Source organism: Gobio gobio (genome assembly GCF_949357685.1).
Source record: "Gobio gobio genome assembly, chromosome: 12".
Taxonomy (NCBI): Eukaryota; Metazoa; Chordata; class Actinopteri; order Cypriniformes; family Gobionidae; genus Gobio; species Gobio gobio.
Window position 1 is genome coordinate 17,040,861 of NC_137105.1, and position 14,777 is coordinate 17,055,637.

General features: G+C 37.4%; 1 protein-coding gene across 13 annotated transcripts in view; it reads right to left on the minus strand.

Moving 5' to 3' along the window:
- Nucleotides 1-2,387: 2,387 nt before the first annotated feature.
- The window catches only part of pde4dip (phosphodiesterase 4D interacting protein), an 81,874-nt gene continuing 69,484 nt past the window's right edge, over nt 2,388-14,777 (minus strand). For 5 of the 13 annotated variants that reach the window (XM_079831740.1, XM_079831730.1, XM_079831733.1 and 2 more), the window contains 13 exons: nt 13,881-14,150; nt 13,663-13,794; nt 13,394-13,519; nt 12,558-12,747; nt 12,320-12,441; nt 10,823-10,945; nt 10,613-10,705; nt 10,307-10,503; nt 8,354-8,485; nt 7,985-8,123; nt 7,859-7,905; nt 6,808-6,898; nt 2,388-5,625 (listed from right to left, as the gene is read on the minus strand). In XM_079831740.1, the coding sequence (XP_079687866.1) occupies nt 5,423-5,625; nt 6,808-6,898; nt 7,859-7,905; nt 7,985-8,123; nt 8,354-8,485; nt 10,307-10,503; nt 10,613-10,705; nt 10,823-10,945; nt 12,320-12,441; nt 12,558-12,747; nt 13,394-13,519; nt 13,663-13,794; nt 13,881-14,150 (1,865 nt within the window). In that variant the 3' untranslated portion in view covers nt 2,388-5,422. The remainder of the gene's footprint in view (nt 5,626-6,807; nt 6,899-7,858; nt 7,906-7,984; nt 8,124-8,353; nt 8,486-10,306; nt 10,504-10,612; nt 10,706-10,822; nt 10,946-12,319; nt 12,442-12,557; nt 12,748-13,393; nt 13,520-13,662; nt 13,795-13,880; nt 14,151-14,777) is intronic. The other 8 variants (XM_079831729.1, XM_079831735.1, XM_079831737.1 and 5 more) reach the window with 3 other exon arrangements.

Consider the following 14,777-nt stretch of genomic DNA (forward strand, 5'->3'; position numbering starts at 1 on the left):
TATCGCTTATCCTTAATGACAGACAGCAGCAGGTTTATTAGGCTGCTGTCACTTTAAGACCAGCCGCACATGATGCGGATCTGACACATTTTCTCACAACTCTTTGCCCTTTATTGCGTGAAATATTTTCAACATGTTAAACTGGGGGGAAAAATCACATGCGTGAACGTGTTAAATCTGACAGCCCTAATTAGAAAACTGCTCTGGATTTAAACTGTCAAGTGGAACTTTGTTTCTATTGTGTAGCTAGAAAAGGTCCATGCAACTAAAATAGTACAGTATTGTATAGTAAGAAAAGACGATCACTACAAAATATCCCAGTTCTCAAAATCAAACCCTCCCACCTTAATTTGCTCTCTTGCCTTCGACTTTTGCATCTACCTGTGGTTTACTCAGCAATGCATCTTGCATATTAAGGTTCTCTACATATTTTTCATTGTTTGGGCACTGTTCCATGTGCTTGATAGCTATTTAAGATGTGATGTTTTTTTTTTTTTTTTTTTTTTTTTTTCAGACAGCCTATCAGTAATCACTCTTGTAGGATCACATGAAGTTCAATGATTTCCAAGTATTTTTTGAACACCAATCAATTGATGGCAAAATAGAAGGCGGCAGTTCCCAGATGCTGTGCGCGCAACCATAGTCATACTTAAAAGTTAAAATTCAGAAGTCTGCTCAAGTCTGAAAAAGTGCGACGACACGAAAGTGCACACAGAAAGCTGCCTCTCAGACGCCAGCCCACAAGTACTGAATTTTGGTCTATTGAAAACTAAAATCTTATTATAGTCAATTAAAACTAGACTAAAGCTATAACAATTCAGGGGCCAGTTGAATAAACTAAGCCATTATGTTAAGACAGTGTCTTAAGATCTAGTATGAGCCACTAGCAGTTAGGCAAGTGGCATTCAGTCTTACTTTTCGTATCAAATTAGGCCAGTCTATATGTTTTTATGTAACTGATTTTAAAAGGTTATGAACAGTCTTAAAGAAAACAATTTATGTCTAACTTGTAAGACTAGTCTTAACGGTTTATGCAACCGGCCCCTGATGCCTAATGTTATAGTCAAAAGACTGACTAAAACCAAATCCAAATTTGCTGTCAAAATTAACACTGGTATGAAGTATGATTGGTCAAATTATTTTTATAGATTTACTCGCCAAGTTTCCATAGCCTTGTGGATAAGAGCGCTAACGCATAGGTAACGTTCGACAATGATGTTAGTCAGGGCCGGCCCGTGGCATAGGCGGAATAGGCAAATGCTAGGGGCGCCACTCATCCATAGGGGCGCCAAAATGTATTACTGATACTATTTTATTAAAATTAATTCGAAATATTAACTTAACTAAGTGCCCCGCCTCTTCCCGGTCCGCCTCATCAATCTCCCACCGCCGAGCTACTTGAAGTGCGTCAGAAATATAACGCGCGATCAGTTTAACGTTGGGAATTTGTTGTGTCGCGTCGCCTCTCGGCGCGTCTAATGTAGACAGGATTGCTTTCATTTTTTACGGTGCTTGGCCGCTCGCGCCAGGTGTAGACACGGTGAAAGTTGCCTGATATGACGGATGGCCGAATTGTAGTGTCAAAAAAGACAGAAGCCCTCTGATGCAGGCAAGATAAGGGATACACTGCAAAAATGCTCTTCTTACTTAGTATTTTTGTCTTGTTTCTAGTCTAAATATCTAAAACTTCTTAAATTAAGATGCATTTAGCCTACTAGATAAGTAAAATGACATAAGATATATGTTCTTGTTTTCTTGAAAATAAAATCAAAATTAAGTGAGTTTATGCTTAAAACAAGCTAAATTATCTGGGGTGAGAAAAATAATCTAGTTTCTGATTAAATCTTGTTTCTTGTTTCCGTGCCAAACAGAAATAAGATAATTTTTCTCACCCCATTTGGCAGATAATTTTGCTTGTTTTAAGCAAAAACTCACTTCATTTGAGTGTGTTTTCCCCCCAGAAAACAAGAAAAAATATCTAATGTCATTTTACTAGTAAATACATCTTGATTTAAGATTTTTTAGATATTTGGACTGGAAACAAGAAAAAAATACTAAATAAGAAGAGCATTTTTTGCAGTGTAAAGACAGAGGTAGCGTGATGTAGGCTTATTGATGAATGAATGTACAGTTTATTTAATTGCATAGTAGTAAAATACTATGTTCGCTAATTCATTCCAGTTTTACCTTAAACTTTATGCAAACAGCTGTTCTGTGTTCTCGAGAGGCCACAGCCAGTGTGATTTTGTAAATAAAAACACATGCAATATCACTTTTTTAATAGCCTAATGTTTTTACTCTACAGTTGTGCAGTTTTAAGGGGACATATGGCAATTTTAAAATGTATTTGCCAAAATTAGTAATGATATTCATATACTGGTTTATTTAAACTAGCAACATTTTATTTAAAATTCACATTAAATATCAAAATTTCTCAGTTTAATTCATGGTGAAAACATGAATGTGCATAGTTTAGTGGAAGATTGCTGCCATCTACTGGAAAACAAACACTTTTGCTAGTTCTCAATGAATAGTTTGTGCATGAATGCTGGATGCTATTACTCTTGCTATTTGTGTTTAAGCTGTATTGTGGCGTAGGTGCTATTTTTGTATAGTTTAACTATCATCAGCCTTTTAAAAAATAAAATAATGATAATAATATCGTGAACATAATGACGGGGTAGAATGGACTGGACATCATATAAAACAACAACAATGAAAATAAAAATAAAAACATCAATGCATTACAAAAATAAAACAGTAGTAATTCCACAACTTAGACTGATAACATGTAGTGCTAAACCTTACAAGGGGCACCAAGTAAAATCTTGCCTAGGGCAGCAAATTGGTCAGGGCCGGCCCTGATGTTAGTTAGCATGCAAAAACGTAGTTGGGCTAATAATGTTAACTGAAGTCCTTTCAGAAATATGTTTTTACATAATCCTGTCAAATAAACACAATGTAGAAACCTTTCTTTTCTAGTATGATTTTGACTTTGATAAGAGCTTTGTAACTTTTAAGCAAGTATTTAAATGAGTTCAATGTATGCTAGCTTGTCAGATGGAGCATGACTGACTTAAACCACCATGATGGAACAGCGTGCATTCATACAACAATGCAACGTCAATGATAATAAAATAATGCGTTTACTTTTACTTTTGATACTTAAGTACTTTTCAAAGCAAGTACTTCTGTACTTTTACTTAAGTAAAAATCTATCTTTACAACTTTCACTTGTAATGGAGTAATATTTAACCAATAGTATTTTTACTTTTACTCAAGTAATGGAGTTGTGTACTTTGTCCACCTCTGGCAACAATACAGTTAGTCCACGGTTCAATACATACCTCGGTTTTTTTAACCACGGTTTTCGGTTCGGTTCTGATGACTTGTCACATCAGTTTTTTGCTATTCTATTCTATTCTTAGCCGACAGGAACAGAAAGAGGTTAAGGAGAAAAAAATACTATTTTTTTATTGCAATACGTCTATACTATAAGTAGCACACTGTTGTGAATAATTAAAGTACATTATACTGGACACTGAACAGCACAGAGGAATTATTCCTGATAAGTGTTCAATGACGTCCTCATTATTACTGATTTGGCTAATATGCCCAAAGTATTATGTCATAAGATAGGGATATTTCACCTATAAGAATCAAACCTCACCCTCAAGTTGTTCGAAACAAACCTGTATGATTTTTTTTTTCTTCTGCTGGACACAAAAGAAGATATTTTGAAAAATATGTGTAACCAAACAGCCGATGGTAGCCATTGACTTCCATAGTATTTCTTTCATACTATGGAATTCAACTGGGACCAGAAAATGTTTGGTTACCAACATTCTTCAAAATATATTTTTTTGTGTTCAGAAGAAATAAATTCATACAGGTTTGGAACAACTTGAGGGTGAGGAAATGATTACAGAATTTTAAGTCTTGAGTGAACGGTCCCTTTAATGTAGAGTTTTGGGCCATCTGCTGGTATAAAGACGAGTGTACGACCAATGTATTAAGAAAAGTTCTTCTAAGATGAAAAACATCTAAATACAAAACCAAGACTAATTTTGTATGAAGGTACCAATAAGACAAACAAAGTCAAAAAGAACTTCAAAAGAACTGAAGAAAGTATTGTAAGAAATACAGACAAAAAAATATATTCAACGAGACACGTGTATGATTCCCTTTTTATTAAATTGTCCCCTTTTTGTTTTGAGAGTTTTCTCCACACACTTTTCCCTGAAATACACATGCATTTTACTCTCTTTAACAATCCTCACTCAATGTACATTAATTTACAAAGGGAAATTTAAAATCAAATTGCACGGCTACCAATATTTTAAACAACTTATAGTTCAAAATTACAAACCTCTGAGAAGTATTTGATTGTCATAAACAATGAGTGCAGATTGAACTGAAATGACCCATGGCTCTCCTTTGTCTCAGGAGTACATCATAACGTGTCCACATAACACATAATATACAGAACAAACAAAATGGCACCAGTTCAGTTGACATATACAGCAGAAACCCCAGGACTTCTTGCTCTGGAATACTGAAATACAGCACAGCGTAAAGCTATGTGGTTCATGCAAGAGCAATAGGCTTTCTTTCAAAAGCCACATACAGTAAAGAACAATAAAGCTATGCACATGTTGTGTAGAGTTATGACCAGTCTCACAATCCACAATCTGCAAAATTGTCTGCAGTGTCTAATAATTTAACTCAGTAGTGTTAACTTATCATCTTGAGATTTTTCACTTTAGTGTTTAACTCATGGGATCCAATTTACAGACATTGCAAATCATGGGAAAAAAAGTGATTAAAAACAAAATCCATAACAAAACAAACCAAATAAATGAAAACAAAAACAAAAACAATCCAAAATGGTCCAGAAGAGCTGATACAGCAAATAGAAAAATATTAGTTTGGACCAAAACCAAAAAGTAAAAAAAAAAAAAATCTCCAGTACGAGAATTTATATAAAACAGGGGAAAGGTTGAATAAAAACTGTATAAAAAAAAAAAAAAATGTAATAAAAAGGAAAAAAAGTATATTAGGTTAATTCATTAAAAGCAACATACTTTGGCAATAACACAGAACAAACATACGATTTGAAAGATTATTGCACCATCGCCCTTCAGCTCGTCCCGGGGATGATGTTCATTTACAGTGTAGCAGGTCTGGCTGGTAATACAGTAGTATTATAATTGCACATTAATGGTGTTGCTGGTTCATTATAAACCCTAACACCAAACATAATCCCATAAGATGTTACTTTGGTTAAAGACATGGATTGCCAATCCATATGTCTATAATACTAATCTACTCAAAAGCAACTTTGAGAGCTTTTTGGTGGTTCTTATGAGGCAAATAAAAATTAATAATAGATCTACACGTAATCCAGGACATCTAATGCATTTTAGGGTGACTGATTGAGACAGGGCGAGGCAGCAGCACTCAAGCTGGAGTCTGTTCTGCAGGACACCTGTAGGAGGCGCTGTCTGTCACGCCCCTGTGCCGGCCATGAGGCAGTCATCACTTTGTGCTGATCCTGAGCATGAGGGGTCACGAAATTCCAACCAAGAGAGGAGGCGTATTTGATGGAGGCTCCTGAGACCTCATCTGAACAAAGTGACAGAAAGAGTCATTATAATGTTACATAAGAAACTAATAATGCACTGTGCCATTAAAGGACAAAGCAAAAGTGATGTTCTTTATTTAGATTCTGTAGTTTCCCTCCAAACCAAGAGAGGGAAGCATACTATGTGATGACTACTTTATTGTCAGGTCTGACAAGCCTCAGCATATTCAATTTTGAGCGCGAAAATGAGCTGACTGACATGATCAGTTCCAATCTGACTGACTGGATTCCACTGAGTTTATTTACCCAGAATGCCATTATAAACATTTGTGGAGGAACTGGAGTTAAAATCATTGAAAGTGTTTTGTTTGTGACATACAAGCTTCATACTGCGGGTGAAATCTTGTAGACACCGTTCAAAATTTGGGGGAAAGTAAGATTTAAAGAAATTAATACTTTTATTTAGCAAGCACACATTAAATTGATCAAAAAATACAGAGAAGACTGTGTAAAATGTTTCAAAATATTTCTATTTCAAAGAAATGCTGTTCTTTTGAACTTTCAGTTTATCAAAGAATCCTGAAAAAATGTATCACGGTTTCATCAAAAGTATGAAGCAACACATCCGTTTTCAATTTTGATAATAAGAAATGTTTCTTGAGCAGCAAATCATCATATCAAGATTTCTGAAGGATCATGTGACATAAAACTGACCTTTACTTGATTAATGTAATGGCTGTTGAAAATTCAGCGTTGCCACCCAAGCAATAAATAACATTATAAATATATTAAAATGGTAAACAGTTATTTAAAATCGTAATGATATTTCACATTATTTTTGATCAAATAAATGCAGCCTTGGCGAGCATAAGAGACTTCTTTCAAAAACGCGACAAAATAACAACAAACTTGGTGTTCAGATTAGATTTTTACCATCACTTTTGCTTGCACACCCCCACATTGATTGTTATAGTAACACTGCAAATATTAATAAGCAGGTTGCTAGAAATCAGATTTCATGTGTTGTTTTTCTGTTTAGCCTACAAAAAACTAAACAAATTTCGATTGGAATTTTGTATTAAAAAAAGTTGTATTTTGCTGCGTGAAAAAATATGATGAAAAAGAAGCTGGACGACACTTCATGCTGGTTACCCAAGATTGGGTCAGGCATGCATGTGTTGCTAGACAAACACATACACACTAACACACACTTATACCAGTACCTCTATCAGACCAGGAAGGAGTGGATGAGACCGAATAGAAGGATGAAGGGAGAGGGGTACAGCCTAGAGAGGCAATCTTGAGTTCATTCTTCTGGAATAACTCAGAAGACATAGAGATACAGAGGAGAAGGAAAATAACCCGGTGAGAAAGAGCCGGAGATAGAGCCTTTAATAGCGGGCAATCATATGATGGAGTCCTTTTGGTTTTGCTCCTTAGACGAAAATGTCTATTCAGTCAAAATTATTCTGAGACAATGTAAAACCATTTGGGCTACACTAGTCTAGGTAGGGCTGCAGTTATTGGCCAAGCAAACAAACCAGTATGATGCTATGTTCTGCAAGCTTTTTTATAATAAAATAATTATTCACAATGTGTATGTATACACTACAACAGCAAAAAAACTTGTTTAAAGCTTTAAAGTCAAACATGGAGATGTCAACAGAACACTATACCAGCCACCTTGACCTGACTGCATATATACTATACAGATCCGTTCAGAATTACTAAACACAGCAAAATACAGCAATCTGAAGGTGAGTCGACAGCCTCAGTGAACAGTTCTGTCAGAGCGAGTGTTTGTGACCCTCGCAAACTCCTCCAAAGCACGCTTCTTAGGCGAGCATCCGTTATAAAACACTCAACCATATTGAAATGTGCTCATGTTTTTACCGTCATCCATCAAAACTTTACTAGCAAGACACTGGTTTGCTTAATCCAGCCCCTAGTCCTTTTGCATTAGAATTGAGGACACTGATAGGCTAACATTTGTGTCATGTTTTGAATACGTTTATATCGTGAATCAGCAATTGGTTAAACTGCTACACAGACCCACCTCCTGTGGCCGATTATCGCTTGAGACACGTGGACAAGCAGAGGGGACATAAAGGGAAAGCATATATTTTGCACAGATGATTTTCTCTATCATATCGATATCAAATTTATATAACCACTGGGCTACACTTTGGGTGTGTGACCAGGGAACGTTTTACAAAAAGAAACATGCTTGAGGTTGTAAAAGAAATGCATGTGTGAATGGCAGAAATGGCTCACCTCTAGATTTGAGCGAGCCTGTTTCAACACATCCCGCGTTCTTGACACTGGAAATAAACAAAAATAGTAAAGAGAAGAACAATAAACATAAACAAAGAGAGGAGAAAAGAGAAGAGAGTCACTCACGTTGATTGACGATGAATTGCTCCATGTTGTCTTTAGTGCGACTGGAGGTCCTCAGATTCTCCATCGTGTCCCTGAGAAGCTGCTCTTGCTCTGATAACTTGCGCCTCATTGCGACAACCTCTTTTCTCAAAGACTGTTCCTACACAAACATAAAATAACGTAGGATTACACCAATAACTGACATTCAAATTTGTTTTGTGAATGGTTTAATAAAGTAAAGGTGCATTCCTGGAATCCTTTTCTGTTGTTTTCAGTGTGAATTTCTTTTACAGGTACATGCACATGTGATGTCACAAAGGAGCACAAAAAATGGGTAGTGTTTCCAAGACTTATTGCGATGAAATGTGTACTTTTTAAGTGCCCTCTGACCTTTTTAAGCTGCTGGGCCGAGGCCTCAGTGCTGGGCAGAGCCGCCCTCCAGAACATTCTTAAGAGAGAGCTCGTCTCCTCCAGAATCTGCTTCAGTGTTGCAGTGCTGACATGCAAGTTCCTCACATAACCCTGCAGAGAGAGATTGCGCATGAATAACATTTCATTTGTAGTACTCAACATTTTTCAGCATGTTGCCTTTGTCCATTTTAGACTCGCAGCTGTTCTAAAACGTATATAAAATATGATCATATAAAGTATGATAAATCATCAGTTATTATTAAATAAAACGATTGTCACACAGAAACATTTAATGACCTAAATATTTGACTCCAGGTCAGTGATGTGCTTATGTTCAATGATATGGAAAAAAAAATATATACACTAAGCCCTATCATACACCCGGCGCAATGCGACGGGAGACGCGACGCAAGTGTTTTTTGCTAGTTTAAATCGCAAATGCACTCGCGCCCATCTGTTCGCCCATGGCCGTGCTGGTCTGAAAACGAGGTGTGTTCAGGTGCATTGTTGGCACGTTGCTTTTTTGAGGCAACTGAAAACGACTGCACCATTGACCGCGCAGTATTTTTTTGTGTTATTTAAAGGCAGCGTTAGTAATATGCGCCTATCGGCGGGTGCACAACATGCATACACTCTGCTTGTTACACACAGGGACATGCAGCAGCACACAAACATATTAAAAATAAAAGGATTCCTCTCTGGAGAAGCATTCAGTTAGCCGGACAAGCCAGACCCACATCAAGATGTTGGGTCTGGGAACTCGCCATTGGCAGGGCTCAATCCGAGGGGTGGGATAAACGGTTGTCTTTCAAATTCCCTCTGCACGCAATAGGATAACGCTACAACCAACCAGAGCAACGAAGAAGCTGAAGCGGAGCTAGTTGATAGATTAAAGTTTCGCAAAGTTTAATCTGTCGGCAAAACTCCGAACACATCTTCCTTTCTTAAGAATGACTTCAGTAGCGTTCTTTGTTCTTTTCTCAAGGAAAAGCTTAACTCCAAATTTTCCAGAGTCGCTGCCAAAGCCAATTCGAAAGGTAGCTGTTCACCAGCTTCTTTGTTTACAAGTAGCACATGGAACCGTTGCAACTCATTATGTTAAGCCCGTCCACCGACTCTATACACGATGTGATTGGCCTGACCAGAGTTTGGTTTTTCCAGCTCGCAAGCCAACAGAGAGTTGCTAGACGACCCTGGCTGCAAATTAGGCTGCAAAGCTCGATTTCTAGGCTAGCGTTCAGTCTTTCCACTCGCAAATTCCGCCATGTAAATAGCGAATCCGCCATGGTGCAAGGGAATGGGAGACGAGACTCTGATTGGTTTATTGCACGTTATGCCCAAAACACACCCATGACTCATTAAGAGACTAGGTACAACCCTATTAGACTATGCGCCTGGTGCGTTTTTTTTTTCGTCGTTAAACTAGCACTAGTGGATTCGGACACACCCTAAGAAGTGCACCTGCGCCATGCGCTTCAGACCATGTGCTTAGGTTTTTGAAATAAGTAACAATAGTAAATTCAGTAAAATATTAGAATTTAAATCACTTTTGTCTATTTTACAATGTAATTTATTCCAGTCATGGCAAATCTGAAATTCAGCAGCCATTACTTCAACCATTATATATTTTTCAGGATTTTTAATGAACAGAAAGTTGAAAAGAATACCCTTTTTGAAATAGAAATTTGTTGTAAGAATTATAAATGACTTTACGGACACTTTTGATCAATTTAATGCATCCTTGCTGAATAAAAGTATTTTTTTCTTATATATGCAATACATTTTTATTGATTTAATCATTATATCATGTAATCGATTCAATTACATTTTTAATTGTATGACAGCCCTACTAAAATATATTCATATCTCTGTATTGTCTGTCCCACTAGTATCCCATCAGCCTTTCATCTTAAATCAGATCTTTATACTGACCTCCGGCAGGTCAAGTGATTCTGTGCTGGACTGCAGTGCCGCCTCCATTTTGCAGATAACCACCTTCCCCTCCAGTAGCTGCTGTTGAAGGGCACTGAAGTCATCTACGTGACCAATCATATGACGCCCCGTCCTGCACGCGAAGGAGCCGTCAGGGGCCTCAGCTTCCAGATCTTCAGCAGCAGACTTTGCCGAGTCTAATCAGATGATGTGCATTGGTCAATCAGTTTTCTGTGACTTGCACTTAGTTGAGTGAGGTTTATCTCTTATATAAAGCATCAAATGTGTTTTATATAAGACTCTTACCACTAGAAGAAGACTTTGGGTCATCTGGTTCCACAGCTGGTGAAGCAGGGCTGGAGAACCCTGTATCTCGAACGGGAGGAGATGGTGATTGGTCTACAGCAGACGGTGAGACCAAGGTCAATGGAAATATAAATATGTCACAATGAATCCACAAATGTTTGTATTAAAGTCATAATAAACTTCTTATACTGTAATAATTCGATCTCTCACCGTGGAACAGCTGTTTTCTGGCTGAGAGGCGGGGCATACACTGGACCAGCCTCTCTCTCAACTGCTGCTCCAACAAATGTATTTTAGACTCTCGCTCACGTAGGTCAAAGGTAGTAGAGTAGCCTAGAGTAGAAGGTTCAATATATCAGTACATCAATGCTAATTAACATTTTAATGCTCTGTTTATTAGGGTGTAACAGTACATGTATTCAGGGTTTGAAATTAACACCCGCCAACCCGGCAAATGATCAAATAGCCACTATCACTATAGCCAATTTGATGGGTTGCTTATCAGGTTTACTCACTTTGCTGTAGAAATTTGCGTTAGCCAAATCTTTTTGCAGACTTAGCGCAAATACTCAACGTATTGTGCAGAATCCGAGCATATCTGGTTTACTTGAACATACATGTCACTACGCATTAAATAACGACACGCTTGTTCAATTGTATTGAATCAATAGCGAAGATAAAAGCGAAGACAATATAACAAGGAAAAAAAACATAATAATGTGCCGTTTGTTTTGGTCCGCGTGGCGTTCTTTGTACTGGATTGATCTGTCCATCTAAAATACATTTTTGGTGAAGAGGATGAGGATGAAAGAGGAAGGGAAGAGATGGCTGGATGACAGGATTCTGTTTCAATAACAAAAATACATGTATGAAATCCAAATGTTATAATATATATAGCTGTGGCATAGTTATTCTGGCTTATTTCTCTTTTTTTGGCAAGTAGAAGTTCTGAATGGCCAGTAACTTGAAAATTGAAAAAGTTAATTTCATACCCTGCATGTATTACTACCGAACGTTTTCGGCACGGGTCTTTCGGTTCAGGTACGCATGTGTGTTGATCAAAATACATTTTGTTGTTTTAACTACTGCATTTTTGGAACTTATGGAGTTCCCCCCAAAGGATAGAATGATATTGTTTATATCCAAATTATCTTAAACATGAGACATGCTTTATATTAAGCGCTTTAAATTAAATCATAAACCTACATGGCTTGCCCTACTGTCAGATGTGTGCGCTGTTTAATACGACCTGTAAATGTCACAGATTCACACAAGTATTTCCATTTTGCATAAAAAAGCAAGCAAGTCTATGTTTAACTTGATAGACTTCAATGGACATGGGCCGGTGTGCATGTGCATATCAAAATAGATGGAGCAGATCAGAATATCAACAGAATTTTAAAGATAGGCATATCCCTTACAGAAAAACCACATGGATTTCACATGGCAACTGTTCTAAAACCACGTTTCCCATGTGCAAAGTATGTGTTTCACATGTAGTTTTTCAGTTTTCCCTCTGCTGTACCGAAAACATAACAAACCGTGACTTCAAAACCGAGGTACGTACCGAACCATCTTTTTTGTGTACTGTTTATACAATCATCAATTTGGTCGACCTATTCTGAATCAAAAGCCAGATGCACACTGCACACACAAATATCAGCAATTCTGGTTCCCAAGTTTCAAACGGATGCATTTGTTTCTTACCTGTGTTGCTCTCAGTAGTGCCACAGACTCTCTGATACACCTGTAGTTCACTTTGCAGTGTGTGCACTAGACATTGACACTCACTCAACTGCTGCTGGAGAACATTCACTTCGTGCTGTAGCCTGTTCACACACGTATACACATACATATTATTCAAAGCAGTCTGACACTTTTTAGTCAAAGACAAAATCTCAAAACAAATACTGAAATTTTAAGAGGGCACAAAGGGTCACTCTACCTGGTGCTGTTGTCCAGGCTGCTCTGTTTGTCTCGTTTGAGCTGTAGTACTGCCTGAGCCTGCTCTCTAATCTGAGCCTGCAGCCGCCTGCATTGATCTGCCCACCTGCCCGCCTCTAGTTCCGCCTGCTTTAACTGGCCACGCCCAGACAGAACCGCCTCTCTCAGCCGCTCCATCTCTTTACTGCCATCTGCCCGTAAATGCAAAACATCTCAGGATCTTGGCTACATTTTTGTTACTTAAAATAAATTAAACATAAACTGAAATACAAAATGACTAAAAAATTATTTTATTTCAACGAGTGGACAAGGCAACAACAATTTCTCATTTTCATTTAACTTAACTAAAAATGAATAAAAACTATATCTATATACCATACGACAGAACCATCCTAATCATAAAGCAATACTCAATAGTGTACTGTAGTGCAGTACCTGTACAGTATATGGTATGTATACTGTGTACAGTATGTTAATTTTCTGCATGCATAAAAAACCCCAGATTATATGATACATTTGACCCACAATGCAATGCACTCGACTTGAATATAATCTGATTTCTTTAGATATAATCTCTTCCAAATGTTAAACATCTTTATATAAAATTATATTAAAAATGCGAAATAACACTTTTTATTTCCAAGATAACTAACTACAATTTATGGCAAAAGATGCCTATGCAGTGTATACTGTGCAGTATTCAGTATGCACTAAGCTACTATTCCATTGCGAACACTGACAAGAATTATGCTTGCTCATTTACCCGTAATATATTAAAGCTGGTATATAGTACTACTGCTAACATTCCTAATGAATATAGTAGGACTAAGATCTTACCTGCCCTGGCCTGTTGGAGTTGGTTCTGTAGGGTGTGATTTTCCTCTTTCAGTACTCGAATGTCACTGGACAGCTGATTGACAGAATCAAGGCCTTGGATGTAGATATTAGTGGGTGCTCCTCCTGCTAGTGAAATGTAGGCAAAAATGTAGATACGTTTGAAACTTGTATGAAATATCTAAACATACAAGTAAAAATGTTACATTTTTTAGCAAAAACACACTGATGGACTTTCTGATAGGACGAATGTGATTGTGTAAGTCTCTGACCTCCACTTCGTGCAGAGGAGGCCAGTCTCTCCTCCAGCTGTTGTCTCAGACGGTCATTGGTCTGGATAGAATCTTCTAGACGCCGTCGGAGAGTGCGAATTTCCCTAAGGTGCTCCTCCATTAAGTCTGCGCCTGAAGTATGCACGATAAGCTTACCAAAATATAACAACAACATATTAACATTAGAATGAACTATGTGATCTTCACAGCTGGAGTACCTGTATGGCCTGACTGATATCCCGAAGAACCAGAGGACACGTCTCCATACACGCCTGGTCTTAAAGGTCTTGGGCCATACATCATATCCCACATCGCACTGCTCTCCAGAAGGCTTGACCCTGATTTCATAGCGGGACTGGTGTGCCTGCTGCTGACAGGTGACTGTTCAAAGGCATGATGGGATAGTGGGTGTAAACTGCTATGGTCAAGCTGATTATGGGAGCCCAGTGGAAACGCAGGAAGGGGTTTGATCTGAGGGCCATGGTAGCCTGTACCGGGATAAGAAAACCAAATATTAATGGAGAGAATGTAAACAGTGTAAGAATATACCCATTACTGGTCAAAGAGTTTAGGGTCTATGAGATTTTTAAATGTTTTTAAAATAAGTCTCAGGTGCTCACCAAGGCTGCATTTATTTGAACAAAAATACATTAAAAACAGAGAAATATTATTGAATATGAGAAAATAACTGTTTCCTATTTTAATATATGTTTAAATGTAATTTTCAGCATCATTACTCCAGTCTTTAGTCACATGATCCTTCAGAAATCATTCTAATATGCTGATTTACTGAAACATTCCTTATTATGAATGTTGGAAACAGTTTTGCTGCTTAATATTTTTGTTTATAACAATGTAAAAGACTTTGCGGTTTACTTATGATCAATTTAATGCATCCTTGCTGAATAAAAGTATTCAAAAAAATCTTACTAACCCCAAACTTTTGAACGGTAGTGTACACCGAAACATAATTGTATTACAAATGCGGGTTAAAAAATTAAATAAAAAGATGGGTAGCATGAACTTAGAAGATGCAAATGTGAGAGAAGCTACCTCACAGTGAGAAATACAATTTCGCATGCAATACATTTTTATTAGCCCATTAATAAATAATT